General features: G+C 34.9%; 3 protein-coding genes across 14 annotated transcripts in view; 2 read left to right on the plus strand and 1 right to left on the minus strand.

Moving 5' to 3' along the window:
• The window catches only part of LOC117985176 (uncharacterized), a 211,660-nt gene extending 207,328 nt beyond the window's left edge, over nucleotides 1-4,332 (plus strand). For all 12 annotated transcript variants that reach the window (XM_069500740.1, XM_069500732.1, XM_069500734.1 and 9 more), the window contains one exon: nucleotides 56-4,332. In XM_069500740.1, the coding sequence (XP_069356841.1) occupies nucleotides 56-202 (147 nt within the window). In that variant the 3' untranslated portion in view covers nucleotides 203-4,332. The remainder of the gene's footprint in view (nucleotides 1-55) is intronic.
• A 3,238-nt stretch (nucleotides 4,333-7,570) lies between these two features.
• On the plus strand, nucleotides 7,571-9,571 carry LOC117985280 (uncharacterized). The gene is made up of 2 exons (XM_034971971.2): nucleotides 7,571-8,002; nucleotides 8,210-9,571. Exons 1-2 carry the CDS (start codon nucleotides 7,824-7,826, stop codon nucleotides 9,480-9,482), a joined length of 1,452 nt encoding a protein of 483 aa, XP_034827862.1. The 5' UTR covers nucleotides 7,571-7,823; the 3' UTR covers nucleotides 9,483-9,571.
• A 147-nt stretch (nucleotides 9,572-9,718) lies between these two features.
• On the minus strand, nucleotides 9,719-17,582 carry HDAC3 (histone deacetylase 3). The gene is made up of 7 exons (XM_034971760.2): nucleotides 17,144-17,582; nucleotides 16,059-16,247; nucleotides 15,350-15,624; nucleotides 14,775-14,962; nucleotides 13,915-14,055; nucleotides 13,336-13,445; nucleotides 9,719-12,703 (listed from the first exon to the last, which is right to left on the minus strand). The coding sequence occupies exons 1-7, from the start codon at nucleotides 17,382-17,384 to the stop codon at nucleotides 12,543-12,545; spliced, it is 1,305 nt and encodes a 434-aa protein (XP_034827651.1). The 5' UTR covers nucleotides 17,385-17,582; the 3' UTR covers nucleotides 9,719-12,542.
• Nucleotides 17,583-18,427: the final 845 nt, after the last annotated feature.

Genomic DNA, 18,427 nt, shown 5'->3' on the forward strand with positions numbered 1-18,427 from the left:
ACCAACAATTTATAATTATTGAGTTTCCTTGTTTAAAACAATTTTATTTTTCTAGACAACACCTGGCTCATCTTTACTACCGTCAAGAGGCCTCATTTTACGAGCTGCGAGTTTGGATCGCGATACCCCTTCTACAATCTCCGGTAATAGGCGATATGGCTCTCTTAAGAGTTCAAGAAGCGATTCTCATAAAAAGCTCTGATCCTCTTCGATCCAAGACCCACCACGGACTGAAATTACTAAAAAAGACACCAAAATGCATTGTGAAAATGACATTGTAAATAATCATGAAACTGTAAACGTAGAAAATAAAAAATATGGTCCAAGCGTTAGTATTTATAATAGAAGACAAAAAGTTGATTTTAAACATTTCAATGTGGATTCCGATACAAGAAATGGATTGGAGAAGCATTGTAAAGCTAGTGGGTCAGGAGTTGAAGATGATCTCGTAAGACTTGTTGTTGACGGTCAATTAGTTATAGTTATTGTCATTGTGAATGGTAATATACATTTTGTAGTCATTTATTTCTCATTGTAATATCTCTGTATTATTATAACTTATCAAATTATTTTATTAATAACTTGCTGAGGTACTATAGTTTAGTCATCTGAATAAAATGTTTTATCAAAATGTTTAAAATGCACAAATACCTTATGTTTAGGTAGTATAAATATATTATTCTCTCTACTTTGCTCTGGAAACATTATACCTACCTAAAATATACTATTGTTTGTAAGTGGTGGATAAATAAAGATATGTACTTTTATATTTATTTACTTATTTTCAAATAATTTAATAAACTTAGTGTCAAAGTGGGCCAGTGATAACATAAAATTGAATTTAGGCATTAACTTGATAAAATTATATACTTATGCACCTACCTATTATCTATTTAATAATATAATGTAAAAAATAACAGATCAAAGTTTAATATAAAATTTTGTAGAAACATCAATATATACCACTTATTTAATTAGGGTAGGTAGTCTATACTTTCATGGAATGAAGCACAATGATTTAAATAGTTAGATAGGTAAATCAGAATAATAAAGTATTACAATACGATTTAAATAAATAGTTAAGTGTGATAAATTGTAATATTGTCCATTCTGTAATGTAAGTAGCTAGAGTTGCCCTTAAGTATAAAATAAATATTAAGTAGGTATAATAATTTATATTTATTGTTTAAAATAAAAAAAAAATTACAACCTAGTGCCAAAAATACTATTGTATTTAGCGATCAGATACTCTATTATAAAGAATAAAGATTTTAAATGATTATACATATAAATAGGTAGGCACGTACCTAAGTATAATATACCTATTGTTTGCGTCAGGTTGACATGACACAATTGCCGATGGGTATGAGGATAGGATGGTATGAGGTGACTGGTGAGTCGTGCAGGGTGGGATGCCAAGCACACCCGTGCTGTCATAGTTAGTGACGTTAGTGTTGCACGAGTCCGTATCGACCGCGGTTATCGATTTCGTTGTTACTTATACCTAGTTGTTGTTTTGTGTATTGAAAAATATGACTTCAGTTGCCTGTTCGTCACGTGTAAAAATAAAATAACCGATAATCCACTCTCAAACACGTGAACTAGCCTAAAAAGTATTTTAATATTGTGGTATTGAGCGGAAAATTGTTGTAAATACACTGGATATATAGCGCTGTATTTTACACTGGCATATCGAAAAGAAGTCTATATCTAGAATAAAATTCGATTCAAAATTATTAGGACCACATGAACAATTAAAATCCCTTTCAATTGATCGTTGCGTATCAAAAAAATAATCGATATCGATTACCCGGTATTGTCACCTCACTAGAAAATTGCTATTTCAGCCTGTCGCGAACAATACCTACTAGAGATTTAGACTTGATAAAGATTTTACCTAGAGAGAAATTAAATATTATATTGGTAGGTTAATAAATAGGTACCTACTTTTGCATAAACTACTTCGTCCGCGTGGACTTCACAAATTTCAAACCTTTAGGCCGCGATTACACCTCTAAGTTGCTCCTGTAACATTTACGTAAGTAACTTATGAGTGTATTTATACTTAAAATTAAATTACAATAAATAATATTTATAGACCGCGAATACACCTGAAGGTATTACTTACATAAGTAGCTTACGTCTACGTCATTAATTTACGACAAATTTACCAATGTATACTGTCATGTACACACTATACACTATATACTATGCACTATACACAATTATGTGATTCAGAGGCAGTTATTAACGCCTCTACCACAAATGGCGACCAGCTCTTTATTTGTTTAGCCATTTTTAGGGTCCCTTATCTCCAGAGAAAAAAAAGGAAATCTAATAGGATCACTTCGCTGTCTGTCTGGCGTGTCTGTCAAGACCCGTCAAGGGAATCAAAACCTATATACTTTCCGTTGAACTAGAATTAATTCTTCTATGATGGGCTGGTACAGAACCTGTGTTCCGTATACCGCCGTACAAGAAAATTTCATGTAGTGCGAGTCTGACTCGCGCTTGACTAGATTTTTAGTAAGTTTCTATTTCGTAAGTTCTCGTCTTATCGATTTACTTTGATAAGTTGAGAGAGACTTCCGTCAGCTAATTCGATGAAGTTTAGACCTGTAATTTTTGAACTTTTGTAAGTCGTAAGAAATTACGATAAACTGCTTACAAGAATGTTTACCTACTAATTAGTCGCTAATTAATTACGTAAGCTACTAACATGAGTAAAACTTACAAGTGAAATCGCAGCTTAAGAATTAGTCGTTGGTGGTATTAGGTACCTAACGTATAGGTAGTGTGAAAATTAAAAGATAGGTATTTAAAAATCATAAATATCATAGATTTTTAATTTATTTTGTCTTCTCAGTCAGAAAAAATTCTACTATATGGAATATTGTGTGACATAGGTACCTAATTAAAAAATAAACGAAAACGAACAAAGATTTCAATAGCGGAATGCGAAGTAAACCATGTCTAACCTAACCTAACTAATTTAAACTGAAGACGCCACGATAAGCTTCTGAAATCTGACGAAATCTATCACGTTACCTAAGTAGGTACCTATTTTAATTTTCAATAAGGAACATGTTTTATATTTTCGCACAGGTACCTACCTAATATTTCCACACAGGATTTGAAATTAATTATTTTTGGATTTTTTCTTTCATTGTGAAACAAGATTTGCCTTCGTGCCAAACTAGTACAGTGAAAGGAGGCTGTGATGACGCATTTTGTATCAAAAATATGCTTTGAAAATCTGTACCTAACTTTTTATTGAATTAAACCAGAAACTTGCTACATCAACTATTAGAGGCTTGTTTTATCTGGGTGGACTGAAAAGTACTCGGCCTGATATAGATTCGTTCAATTCTGAAAATCAAAACTACCCACATTATTTAGTTCAGTTCTGACTAGTTAACTGTGCGAAATTCGAAACGTGTGCAATAATTAGTTGTGATTTTATAAATTCATCAAGCAATCCGCTGCAATTTCCGCAAATGGAGCAAATTGAGCAGCGTGTTGTGATAACGAGTTATCATCAAAAAATTACAAAAAAATAAAAACCGACTTTCAATACCACTTAATCCCAAACACTAAAAATTAAAAATAATTTAATTTATTACCGAAGTTATTATGTATACAAGAGTTAATTTATTATAGTTCTATAATAATACTTTTTTGTGCCGGTGGAGAAAAATAAAAATATACTGAATTGATTTTTTATTTTCTTTTCTTACGTTTATTTTCTTATTTAGGCCGAGTACTTTTCAATCTACTTTAGCAATTATTCAAATTAAATTACAACTTGATACTTACAGCCGTTTCTGAGAAAAAGGGCCTTGACAAAAAATGTACGGACAGGCAGACAACAAAAAGTTAGTCTTGAACGAGTTGAACGAGTGCTGACTGTAGTTTTACTATAGGTAGATAGATAGGTAGGATCGATGATAAGATATTATTAACTAGCACAAAAAAATATATTATTATAAATGGCTCTACGTATTTATTTTAGTGTAGACGAATAGCGTTATAAGTTAAAAAGCCTATTTATAAATAATTAGGTAATCAATTAATTAGGATCGTTTTAAAAAATATTAAAAAAAAAAACTATTTCGGTGAGAAAGCTTTATACCTATTATAAAGCATAGTACCTAATGTAAAATAGCTAAATAGTATAATAATATTAATAGATACCTAGTTAATTATGTAAAATCTATCGATGTATATAAATTTATTACCTACTTACGATGTTATTTATGTATTTATTAGATGTAATTCTTGTTATTGATAAAGATATTATAAAACCAATTATTAAAGACTACTACATTCATTGTCGCGATGTATTATTTGTATACAGGTGTAACCAGAACGCTAGTAAAAACTTAGCGTTATTATTATACTTACTGCCCAAACACCAACTTAGTGGCCAACACCAATAACCATTTGCCTCTTTGTAGTTTTAGTGATTTAGTATTTTTCAAATCCGTAAGGTATAGCGTGCAAAACTCGGGTCAAGCCTGGCTACGACGCGGCATTGACTCCGAGTGGGCATACTTACGCAACATTCGTTGATCTCTAGCATCAGTCAGATATTTTATTTGCAATATATCGTAAACTTTTACAAAATTACTAATAGATTTTTTTTAAGTTCTTTTCGCGTTTTTTTTTTGTGGTATCATATCAGAAATCATCAGTACTATCACTTGTCTTCGTTTTTAGCAGCGAGCTTTCTGGTTACACCCTGTATTTTACCATGTTTTTTAAATCACAGTAAATGCCAGTAAACCACGCAGGGAAGGTCAAAGTTCGATAGTTATTTTTTTTATATTTGGGATCAAATATAATGACTTTACCTACCAAGTAGGTTGGACAACCATACAAACAAACCATAATCTACGCGAAGCAAAGTAAGGAGACTCAGAGGTCCATCGACATAACGTAGTAGTACATACAATTTCTTTGGTACCTACTTTGCTGATAGCTACATTTCCTGCCACCAAATAAATCGACATTAGGAAGGTAAAATGTCTGCTGCGCAGGTTCCAGGTTCGAGGCCTGCTTATATTAATAAAAAGAAGATAACATAGGGAACATATCAAAACCGTTTGAAACGCGAAAGTGTTTACAAAGAATTCACACGCTACGCTATTTAATCCTATTGTTATTGATAATGACGGTCTCAAGTGGAAACACGCCAGCTTATATCGAATGCACTATACGCAACTAACAGTAGGTACGCGACAGATCGAGATGGCAATCGGGGTAGGGACGCCCCGCACACTCGCACAGCAACGTTAGAGTCCCCGCAGACCACAAACTTTTTATCGGCCGATAGTTTGCTCGGTTTCTTAATCAGTATGAAGATGTATGTAAGTGCGCAAATTATAACGATTCGGTATCGGACGATAAAAAAATTTGATGGACTACACGATTGCCTTCAAACTGAACGCTGGTGTTTGGGCAGTAAGTATAATAATAACGCTAAGTTTTTACTGTCGGCGAACTATCGGCCGACTGCTAATCAGTATGGCGCTCTTCCACGCGCGCACATTACCGATTATATTTTAGTCGGCCGATAGTTCAGTTTGCTCCGAGCTTTGGCTCATGGGGTTTTGGCTGGTCATGAGCTTTTGTCACTATGTCAAGTTGTAATTCGTTGCTGCTTGCCGAAACGTCCGTTGTAAATTTAATAGAAGTTGAAAAAAGACCCGCGCTCTATAATAAAAACCGGCCAAGTGCGAGTCAGGCCCGCGCAATGAGGGTTCCGTACTACAGTCGTATTTTTTCGACATTTTGCAGGATAATTCAAAAACTATGATACATAAATATAAATAAAAATCTGTTTTAGAATGCACAGGTGACCTTTCATATTATGATATCCCACTTGATATAGTTATCTTACTAAGAAAATTAAAAATACTAATTATTAGTTCATAACCACAATTAATTTTTTTTTTTGTGATATAACCACAAATTCACGGTTTTCAGATTTTTCCCCGAATGTTAGCTATAAGATCTACTTACCTGCCAAATTTCATGATTCTAGGTTAACGGTAAGTACCCTGTAGGTACAGACAGACAACAAAGTGATCCTATAAGGGTTCCGTTTTTCCTTTTGAGGTACGGAACCCTAAAAACATTAAAAAAGTACCTACTCAGATGTAAGTGACTCAAAAGAAAAAACTATGGGAGGAAGTCTGTGAAGTAGTTGTTCCTAATTGGAATCATTATACAACCGCTTTCTTCAAAAGTCCCTTAACAACTAGCAAATCATTCAAGACCGACTGTTGTCTGGTATGCGCACTCATCACCAACCGGACTGTTTAGTTGGCCCGGTGTGCGCGCTAGTAGCCAAATCCGATCAAACTATATCGGCCGATAAAAAGTTTGTGGTCTGCGGGGACTCTTATTTGACCCCTCGGACTATCCGAATGACTGACTGTGACTGTCTGACCGACTGACTGCGAGTGTCTAACCGACTGACTGCAACTGTCTGACCGACTGCCTGCGATTGTCTGATCGGTTGACTGTCGGACCGACTATCGCAGACAGATTTGAAGGCTAAAGTATGAGAAGATCTCTCTTCCTAGGGTAAAAAAAACTCGAGCCTTTTGGAACACTAAGCCCTATTTTTTTTAGTTAAATTCGATTTAAGCCCGAAAACCTGTAATGAAGCTGGCAGCACTATGCTTATCAAACAGTGTGACCATTTGTGGTAGATTTCTGCCATTTGGGTAGATTTGACGATTATTATTTTTCGCGAGGTCTTGGTTCGGTTAGTATCTTATAAATCCCGATAGTTTTGTAATGTTAACAGCGCCATATATTAACATTACTGTAAAGTTATGTTAAAAATACTGATATCCATTAAAAATGAAATTTTCTTTATAATATTTATCTAATTTTAGTATTTGTTGTTCAAATAAAAGATACTTATAACTGAAATCAAAGACAAGTTTCGGTTTCCAATATGTAGCCGTTTTTGACACATAGTCTCCACTTTAAAGCTCACCATTTTGAAATAAAGCTTTTTATATTTTTATGCAATTTATTTGGCTGAAGGTCATCAGTTTACATATTTATAGTTATTAACTAACTATGTTTAAATTTGAAGAAATTACGTCCAGTAAATTCTGAAATTATAAGGACAGATGGACAGTGCAATTTCACTCAAATTTTCGCAGAGACCTTACTTTGCTTGGTCAAAAATTATAGGAAAATACCTCATAAAAAGCTCTATCCACAAAATTATTATTACCCTAAACGGAGTGGGGGCACAAAACTTCGGTTTAAAAATCTAGGTACAGCTATTTATCTTTTTTCTTGTATTGTGGATTGATACATTGATACAGCTCAATCAAATAAAATCTCCGGTAATACCCAATACCATATTAAATATTTTACGCAAAACTATTTAAATTGCATTCTAAAAACCCCGCTATTATACTAAAGTTTTCCATCTCTACTACTAATGTAATGGTAAAATATTCTACTTTTCGCGATGGTCATACAGCAAGCACAATGTCATTGTCAAATGTCAACGGTGATTGTCAACACAAAAATCGAAATGTCAGTTGCCAATTTTCACTTTGTTATTGGTTTTCACGTACCTAAAGGTTTTTCACTGTTGTAAAAATAGAAAATTTATTCACTATTCAGACAATAGGTAGTCAATTTAGTATAAAAATTGAAGTGAATATTTGATAAATTCTTTTATACTACTTCATAAAAATTTACTTGTAGCTCTTGTTTAATATTTATCACATATTATATACCTACCTAATTACCTTTCTTAATTAGCTGTTTTAGCTTTTTGTTGAATAATGTCGCCTCGTAAACAGCCTATTAGTTTGTACCAATTATGTATAAAAAGTTCCCTTAGCTTGATAAATGAAAGTTGTTATGCGATCGAGAAAATGTATCCAGAGATCGAATTTAAAGAGTGTAAGAAGCAAAAAATATATGACTTGAAATGTTTCTTGATGGCTACATTACCAGCCAGGTATGTAACAAGGACTAGAAATAGAAATAGATGCTTATTTTGTACCTACCTATACATTAACACCAATGTTCTCTGCTCCAATGTCTCAAAACTGTCTTATCTGAAATTGTTAAATTGTTTTCATTATTGATGTCAGTTGATAATACTAACAATAATCGTTATTGAATGTCTACTATTCATTAACTTTAACACTTATTTTTGTTGCAGGATATTTGATGCACTCTGTTTAGAAAGAATATATTGCAGATACCGTGGTGACCCTCGTATTCAACTCCATGTTCTGATACATCCCAAGATGACTATCTTTCGAAAAGTTTATGTTGATAATGGCATATCACAACACTTCTGGATCAAAACAGTCCCTTGGTTTAGTAGTTTAGTTGTCCTTGACTTGAGATTTGTTTGTACTGATGAAATTCTTCAAATAATTGCCAGTAAGTGTCTTCTGCTTGAAGAGCTCAATATTGTCTCTAGGGTTGATGTTTGTAAGTCAGTAATAAATGCTTCTGTATTGATCAGAAATGTTTCTGATGTTGGTTTACGCTGTTTAAGCAATCTTAAGCAGTTGCGCATACTGTCAATGGATCCTCCGAGAAACGAAAAGGCTAATCGAGTCGGTAGATGTGTCACCCAAGCTGGTATCATCATGTTACTACGAGAGCTTCCCTATCTTGAAGAACTAAATATAGAGTCTTGCGACATTGGTTCCACGCTGATAGGTGCAGAAGTAGGTATTGGACCTCTAAGCCTCAGGAAAGCCAATTGCCATTTCGCTTCAGCAGAAGGTATTCGAAAGTTGATTAAAATTTGCCCCCGTTTAAAGGAACTATCTGTCACACATTTGTCAGCTAATGATAAGGAGTCTATTATAGAAGAAATCACAGCTAGCGATCTTAGGTTAAGTGTGTTAAACATGTCATTTTTCTCTTATACTGAATCATTGCAACGACTTTTACAAGTTCAAGGTAAATATTTGACTCATTTTTCTCTTTGGGATATAGACCAATCTGTTAATATCGATGCTGTTGTACACATAGGCCTGTGCTGCCCCAATCTTCTCAGTCTTTGTCTCATGACACAGTCTAATAATTTGTTTATACCACGTTACTTCAGACGACCAGATAGCATTTTCTCTGAATTGCAAAGTTTAACATTAGGCAATGAAAATTTTAAACTGGAAGACATCGTGTTATTTTTCCTGGAATCTACAAAAAAAATGTCAAAACTTGTTTTAAAATATCAAACCAAATTGGTTGTGGATGATTTAATACTACATGTATTAAAGAAGGGTTATTTGAGCAACATCAGCAACTTATGGTTGGATATTACTCTAGAAGTTTCCAAGGATGTGGTAACGCAAATTATACATTCGTGTGACAAGCTAACGAATTTAACGGTAGACCTGGTAGCTAATGACGTAATACAAATTCTACAGTATATCCATCAGAACAATCTTGATTTAAGATTTGGTGGTTATTAGGTTATTTCCTGTATAGGTATTCTACTCTTGTACTAAATACGTTTATATAATAATTATAGTGGTATTTTTTTAAATAAAGTAATAGTTAATATATAATTATTGTAATTTTATTTTACCTACACTACCACCACTGCCTTTTTTTTAAATATTTTTTTTTTTTTAAATATTCACTCTAAAAAATATTATTAAGTATATTTACCATTATGGTACCAGCTTACAAATTAAAACACTTTGAAGATTATAATTATTTTTTATTTTAAATAATAATACTATTTATGATTTGCCAAGTGGAATTTTCAAATATAAATACATTGTTTACAGACTTACTACTAAAAATTTACACTGACTCCGCAAACACTACCCTGGCATGATTAATGGTTTGTCTTTATGCTTGCCCAAAGATCACTAATTTCTTATACCTTGCTATTGCATTCAAGATAAAAAAAACTAGTCAATTGCGAGTCGGATTCGCACACGAAGATTACAATAGTACCTACAAGAAATCTCAAACGTTGCAACAAAATTTGCAAGTTAATGATGGACAGCACCATCTTCCATGTTCCGTACCTCAAAAGGAAAAACGGAACCCTTATAGGATCACTTTGTCAGTCTGTCTGTCCATCTGTCTGTCAAGAAACCTACAGGGTACTTCCCGTTGACCTAGAATCATGAAATTTGGTAGGTAGGTGGGTCTTATAGCTGGTATTAGAGGAAAATTTGAAAACCGTGAATTTGGAGTGACATCACACAAAAAAAATTAAATTGTGGTCATAAACTAATAATTAGTATTTTAAATTTTCTTAGTAAGAGATAACTATATCAAGTGGGGTATCATATGAAAGGTCTTCACCTGTGCAGATTTTTATTTATTTTGATGCATCATAGTTTTTGAATTATCGTGCAAAATGTCGAAAAAATAAGACTGCAGTACGGAACCTCCATTGCGCGAGCCTGACTCGCACTTGGCCGGTTTTTTTTTACTTTTCAGATACAGAACTTTAAAACTATCTATATCTCATCATCATCATCATGAACAACCCATCGCCGGCTCACTACAGAGCACGCATCTCCTCTCAGAGAGAAGGGTTTGGCGATAGTCATCACGCTGGCCATGTGCGGATTGGTAGACTTCACACCTTTCAGAACATTATGGAGAACACTCAGGCGCGCAGATTTCCTCACGCTGTTTTCCTTCACCGTTAAACCAAGTGACGTAAAACGCACATACGTTAAAAAAGTTAGAGGTGCGTGCCCGGGAATCGAACCCTCGACCTCCGATTAGAAGACGGACGTCCTAACCACTAGACTATCACAGCTTATATCTATATCTATTACCTACTTATAGTGATACAAATAATAATTATTATTACAGTACGCGGCCGAAAGTAATGTACATCGGCCTTTAGAATGACATTTCGGCTTTGTAGAGCATTGTCTCTGTCACTCATACCTATATAACATTTTGTTGGTCTCAATGACAGGCACAACGTTCTACAAATCTGCTATCTCCTTCTAAAGGTCGATGTGCATTACTTTCGGCCGCATACTGTACTATTAATATAAAGTTACAAAAATAAAATCCCTATTTCATGACGGTAAGTACCTATGTATTTACAAAACAAGTGTTCCTTATCAGTTATCACAATATTTTACTTCACTAAAATTCAGTTTTCTAAGACTAATTTACGTTTAAATTATTTTGTCATGATTTAAAGTTAAAAAGTCTTATTTGATTTAAAAAAAATTGATTAAGTAGGTCATATAACTTAGCTATATAATATTTTTAACTTATAATAATAAGTTAATCTATTTGTGTATATTTCATATTCATTTGAATCTTCCACAAAAAAGAAAACTGAAAAAAAGAAAAGCACTCAGGAAACTCAAAATCAATGTTTTGCATTTATGAGATTTTAAAGATCGTGAGTAGTTGGTCAACAGGTCAGGATGGCAATCGGGAAACGGCGAGAGGGAATGCCCCGTACACCCGCACAGCCCCCGCGCTAACCCGGTGCCGGCGAACGCGGGTGTGCGGGACGTCCACTCGCGTCATACCCCGATTGCCATTTCAACCTATCGCGGACTGTAGGTACAAGCTAGTTTATTACTGGTTCAATGAGTAATGCGAGTGCATTATATACATCTAACATCAGTGGTTCTTTACGTCGGCGTTTATCCGACACACTTTCGAATCCGTGAGGGGTTGTTAGCTGGAAGTCTAGCCATGAATCAAACTCACTTTAGAAGGATGGGTGGATACATATCAAAACCATCATAAGTATAACTTCTGAGATCTATCAAGAGCTTTCAACCCATTATTTTCTTTGAAAATTTCAGTTTTTAATTTGAACACAATCTCATTTGATGGTATCTCAAGTGGGGATGCAATCTAAATCAAAAAAATAAACATGAGTTCAAATAAATACCAGTGGTATTAGTTGTTGGTATTAGAATGGAATAAATCATAGATATCTGCATAGATTTGAATTTTTTGAAACGGGTATCTGATTTATACTTTCTATAATTCCGGAACAGACATGTTACATAATGTTAAGTAACTTGTAGACTAACCTAGTATAGTTCAGTACACATGTGGACACAATAACAATGTTACATTACTATAAAAGAATACATCCTCAACTACACTGGTGTACACACTACTAAAGCATATACCTACAGTAAGCGGCAGAAAGTAATGTATATCGACCTTTAGAAGGAGATAGCAGATTTGTAGAGCGTTGTCTCTGTCGTTGTGATCGACAAAACGTCATATAGGTATGAGTGACAGAGACAACGCTCTACAAAGCCGAAATGTCATTCTAAAAACCGATGTACATTACTTTCTGCCGCGTACCTACTGTAAATAATGTTTTATGACATGTTATACTATATTATAGTCTGAGGCCACCCTCCACCCAGTATTGTTTCAGTCACTGTTTCTCACTTCCATTTTCACGTCAATGCAAAGATTCACTGTGTTCAAAATATAAACTTTTTCTTATATTTTTTATAAACAAGTTCATGTCAAGTGGCTGTCTTCTGAGCCGCATCCTCCGTATGCTATGGTTCCTTAGGCTCTATCACTGTTTCCTTATCATTATCTTTTTCATCATCATAGAATTCGTTCTTAGCCTCCACCATTTTGTCTGCTTCTTCTTGGCTTATGCGGATATCGGGATCTGGCTCCTCCTTTATTCTATATTCTTCAGGTAAAAAGTCACCTGTAAAAAGGAAAGGTATTTTTGTGAAATATTCTTTTCTTGTTAAGTATAATTTCCATAGTTCTTCAAAAAAGGTTGTCAATTCGACTGTATTTTTTTTGTATGTTTGTTACGCGATTACTCCAGCAATAATTATGAACCGATTTTGGTGTTTATTTTTGTTTTGCAGGATATACTTCAGAAGTGGTCCCATTTTAGTTTGGTGAAGATTGAATTGAGTGATGAATATCTTCGGAGATTGAGAACAGAACTCCTCAATGGATAAGAGTAAATTGCTCACGACCAATGTAAAAGCTTAGTAAACAGTAGGTTTTAAACCAGGCAATTCATATTTTAGTACAATGGGGCCACTAAAAAATTGTGAAATAAAAAGAATTAAAAAATAACCGACTTCAATATCCACAAACACTAATAAAAAGAAAAAAAAAATTAATTTATTACCGAATATATTAGGTAAATTATAAAATAGCATCAATCACCGTCAAGCACGTAAATTCTTGACTCAAGTATCAAGCAAACTTTGTAAGCGGTCAAAATGCTTGGCTCAAGCAAAAATCTACGTGTTTGACGTGAAGCCGCGCTCGACTGTCTCGGAAGCTGTTTAGAATGTGATAGAAAGAAAATAAAAGTACCTGGTATATGTGTCATTTGAACAGCAGGAGAATGTTGACACATCTTCAGATTGTCGTATACATGTTTCGTTATAGCCTCTAAGTACTGTTTGCTGTTAGCGTTTGATGTACTGAAATGGTTATAGTACTTAAGTACATATGTATATTTTATAGATCAAAATTCACAAATAATTTCCTGGTTTCATAAATATTATTTCTTTAAGTACTAGCTGACCCGGCGAACTTCGTACCGCCTAACACGTCACTCAATCGTTTTGCCTTCGCAGAACCCCTTCACTAACACTTAAACTTTATGGTATGGTATTAAAGTTCAAATTGACTTAATATATTAATATTACGAATCTTTTGTATGGGAATATAGAAAAGTGTTGTTTTTGGACTTTATCAGGCAATTTTTAAAATGTTTCTCTACTTAAGAACCATCCTCGTACTTCAAGGAATATTATTTTAAAAAAAATTAGCGAAATCGGTTCAGCTGTTCTCGAGATTTGCGCTTTGTAACACATTCAGCGATTCATTTTTTTATATAGAGATAATATTATATTTTATTAAAATAGTAAATATTAATTAATGCAATACCTGCTTATTTCTGGATGTAACTGAAAGTCGGGAGCGAAAAATTCAAGGTATTCCGTATAAGGCAGCTCATTTGAAATGTTCTCATCTACCAAAAGTGATGTCTCAAATGTCCAGCATCGAGCGACATTTCGCAGGGTGTATCTTAAAGCAGGAATAATGGAGTTTTAGCCATCGATATAAATGACAAGATATGGTCACGCAAAACAAAAATTTTACGGTTTAGAAACCAAATAAATCAGCGCCTCTTAGATACTAATGAACGACCCGTTTGAAATCCAGACGTCACTGAGGTTGCATTGGTGCATAAGCACCAATGAGTCGATGCCATTTTGTTTTTTCAATAACCCTGTCCATACGTAGTAATATATAAGTCTAAAACTATTAGTTTTAGCGTTTTACAAGAGTGATTTTCATTACAAATATAGCTAATCGCGGCTGTACTCACGTCACAAGTCGACCTAAGCACGGCTAGGTTCGAACCCATCCATCCGGGGTGCTTTTCCACAGGGACTCGGATGAGAGATCGCTGCAGAGAATCCCCGGATGGGATCGAAACTAGTCGGGCTTACGTCGACTAACCACTACAGCCGCGATCACCTATATTTACAGTTATAACATAGGGTGTTTTACCCTTCTTTGAAAAGTGGTGGTTTTATTGGTGAAGAAAAATATCGTGAGGAAACCTGCATGCCTGAGAGTTCACCATAATGTTTCCAAAGGTGTGTGAAGTCTACCAATCCATACTTGGCCAGCGTGGTGGACTATGACCAAACCCTTTTCATACTGAGAGGAGATCCGTTCTCTGTAGTGAGCTGGCTATGGGTAGATCATGATGATGATTAATATTCCTATATGCTCACCCTCCCCCTCCAACCACGAGTGTAGGCACGTTGAGGTTCTTCACAAACTTCACACACTCTCCGTGACCGCGCGTCGATAGTGAAAAGCATCCGAGTCTATCACCCGCCAGAGAGTCCGCACCACATTGTAGGACGATAGCTGTCGGTCTGTAGAACTCCATGACATTTGATATCACCGGTTTGAATACCTACACAGAAAAAAGAGTGTTTTAAAATTCCTCATGATCATCAGTGCTACAGTCTCTTTTTCATCCGTCCTACGCTACGGGCTACGTTGGAGCGCCCTGGCCCATTGAAGTCTTTCAAATTAATACTACTGCTCCCATTTACCCATCAGCTATATCGCATTTTAAGTAATCAAAACGATATAACTAACGTGCATAGTGATAAAGTGAAAATTAGTTGGATTGATTACAAGGCTGGCTTTTGCTCAAGATCAAAGGAGTACAACTTCGGATTACATTTACTAACTATATTCTGTATGTTTTATAATAGCAGTGTTATGACTATGAATTTTGAGCTTGTCCACACTCTTGATTTGTAAAAAGTTATGAGTACAATTCCATTCAAATTACCTGGACGTAACTTTGGTCATCAATCCCCTCTTTCAGTGGTACATTAACCGAAAAGTACCTCCCACTTTCAGCACCAATCTCATACATATCTCCTGTGCCAGGGAAAAAGTAATTTCCATACTTGTGGAAGCTCACAGTCATTACTCTATCTGTCAAATAGAATGCTTCTTGAACACCATCTCCATGATGCACATCAATATCAATGTACAGTACTCTAGGATGGTACTTTAAGAGTTCTAATATTGCAATCACTATGTCATTTACATAGCAAAACCCTGAAAAATAAAATGTTGTTTGATACATTTTCTAGTATTTTTGTATGTAATCATAATCAAGTAAGTATATTAAAATATGTGTGACTTAAGTAGACCATTATAGTACAGTGTAAGAGGTGTGCAATAACATATTTTTGCAGTATAAAAATGTACAGCTTAAGGGATGATTCATGCCAACACATGGCACGGCCCGCGTCTTCCACGTGTTAGCATACATCATTCCATAGGTGTAGCAGTGCTTAAAAAAGTACCTATACAGGATGGCCGAAATAGTGACATTCAAAGAAAAAATAAGGACTTTTGTATTAGGCCTACTCAAAAATACCCATGTATGTTCGCGAATTTTCGGTATACTTACATTAAAGACCTGGAGAGGATTTTTAAATCCATGCGGAAAACTTGCGGACATCAGCTAGTATAAAAATAAAACAAACCTGATGGTTCAAACTTCTTAGCATGATGCAATCCTCCAGACCAATTGATGGCAATGTCACATGCATTATTGTTCAATTTCATAGCACCTTCTAAGGAAGCCCCCGTGTACATTGAACAGAAGTCAAATAGGCCTTCAAAAACAGGACAATCATCACCAACATTGTAGTGGAGTAGATCTTTTGAATAGGCTAAAACAAAGGCAATTAAATGAGTATTACAAAGGTTAGTAAAAACTTAAACATGAACATAATAGAATTAGAACGCATAATATTGGTAAATAAAAACCAGTAAAGTGTGAGTACGACTCGCACACTCACAGTCCCATACCATCAATTTACATGTCGGTCAATTTGAAATTTTATTATAATTGTTGTTATAGCAGTAATAGAAATACATAATCTGTGAAAATCACCATTATGTCGGTCATTATGTCAGTCAGTGACACAGGGGATGGCCTTCCCCTTCTAATCTAACCCATCCAAGTCGGAGTGACCCTAGTCTCGAGCTTGCTTCGCTGTCTTGCAGCCTAAATTCTTTGAGCCTTACTTATGGGGGGAGGGTATATTATTTAAAAAAAAATGCTATTTGTTGTTTTACTAATTAACAGGATTAAGAAAATTGTTTGTCAAATGTATTTTATAACTATTTGTCTGGTAACTTGTTTTGTCAAGTGTATTATTTGTAGAACCAGATGTTGATGTAACAATGATAAAATGACTCCTAATTTTGCCAAACGTTGTTTGTGGAATGAAACTTTGTTATTTATTTTTTTGTCAATTGATCAGTCACCCTTAGACTTAGAAGTGAATGTAAACTAGAAGGAATAACTCTTCACAAGTACCTCTGCTCGAGCAAGAGGGACTAGAGGCCGAGCTATTTGCAAATCTGTAGGTACATATCTGTGACACCGGGTCAAAATAACTATATCCTTGAACCTGCACAGTGGGCGATTTCCTTGGTGGGGGTATGTGCTAGTGCACTTTTGGTTCATCAGCCAACCTTGGCTTCCTGTGCTGTAACGAAAGCACAGTAGGTACCTATTTGCAAATCCAATGACATTTTAGCTGATAGCATCTGTACTTACTCTGTATATTCTGAGGAGTGACATTTTGAAGGAATTCAATGTAATCTTCACTGTGAAATCTGCACATATCATGCGCGCTTGCTCTATAGGGCCTGTATATCTGCATCTTCTTGTGAAGTCCGTAGTTCAGCACCAAGCTATGGGTTACAGATAACCTGTGCGGTTTCATTGGGTGCCCAGGACCGTAATGAAAATTACCCACATCGGGGTTGTAAAAATATGCAACCCTGTGTTGAGTCATTGCGGCAAAACAAACACGTACTCTTTCAAAACCAAAATAATGCCAAGAATTAAAGCGATAACTATCAAACGTTTCGTTAATTGTATATCACCTAACATGTCTTCTAATGAGTCAGAACATTTAGTTATTTAATAGTTAACTCATAATTATTAATTTAATTTATGACTTGATTTAAAAATTAACCCTCTAACAAATAAACCTGCGGGGCGATTGTCTAAAACCTGCATCAATCATTATTACAATATCAATTGTTCTGATTGGCTGAATCTGTGCGATTCTTGTTGCAACAATGAGCAACAATGCATTGTGGCCAATAGTGAGCGAGCATTAACCAATCAGAGATGATTGCGATCGTGACATTGTAGCTGTCAAACTACCGCGGTAGGGCCACTGGAATAGCGGTGGAATAGTTATACCATAGAGATAGTATACATAGAGGTAACCATAACGTGTTGCCGCTCTTGTACATCTATGTGTCAAAGAGGTATTGTTATCTCCGTCTTTTTCAGGGAACCTCCATTCGTGTAAAAGCGATAGCTCATATAAGTCTGGCAACGTCGCTCTATCGGTGAAAATAGTGACCAGTTTAGTTGACAGATGCCCCCTTAAGCAGACAAAACATTGGGGTTTGATGCAATATTTATTAAAAATATTTAAAAAGCACATAAGTCTGGCTCAAAAGTAAGCTTAAAAGTGAAAACAAAATGTGTGACGGTGTGTTTTTTACCTTCAAATCTACGGAAGGAGGCGTAAAAGCTCCAGAATTGTATTTTCATCGGTAAGTCTTTAATAATTATCTCATCGCTACCAACCGCGATTTTTACTCCGAAAATCGCTGAAAATTAAAGATTTGCATATTATAACTGTTATCATCTCGTGACAAAGTAACAAAATCACGTTTCATAGCGTAATTTAATATTTATTTAATGCATTATTTTAGGCCTCATTTGTAGTGATGTGTGTACATACTTTATCGATAAAATTAAATTTATCGTTTTAATAATATTTGCATACTTTTGTAGATTTCCAAAATGTCATGAAAT

This window comes from Maniola hyperantus, chromosome 9, assembly GCF_902806685.2.
Source record: "Maniola hyperantus chromosome 9, iAphHyp1.2, whole genome shotgun sequence".
Classification (NCBI taxonomy): domain Eukaryota; kingdom Metazoa; phylum Arthropoda; class Insecta; order Lepidoptera; family Nymphalidae; genus Maniola; species Maniola hyperantus.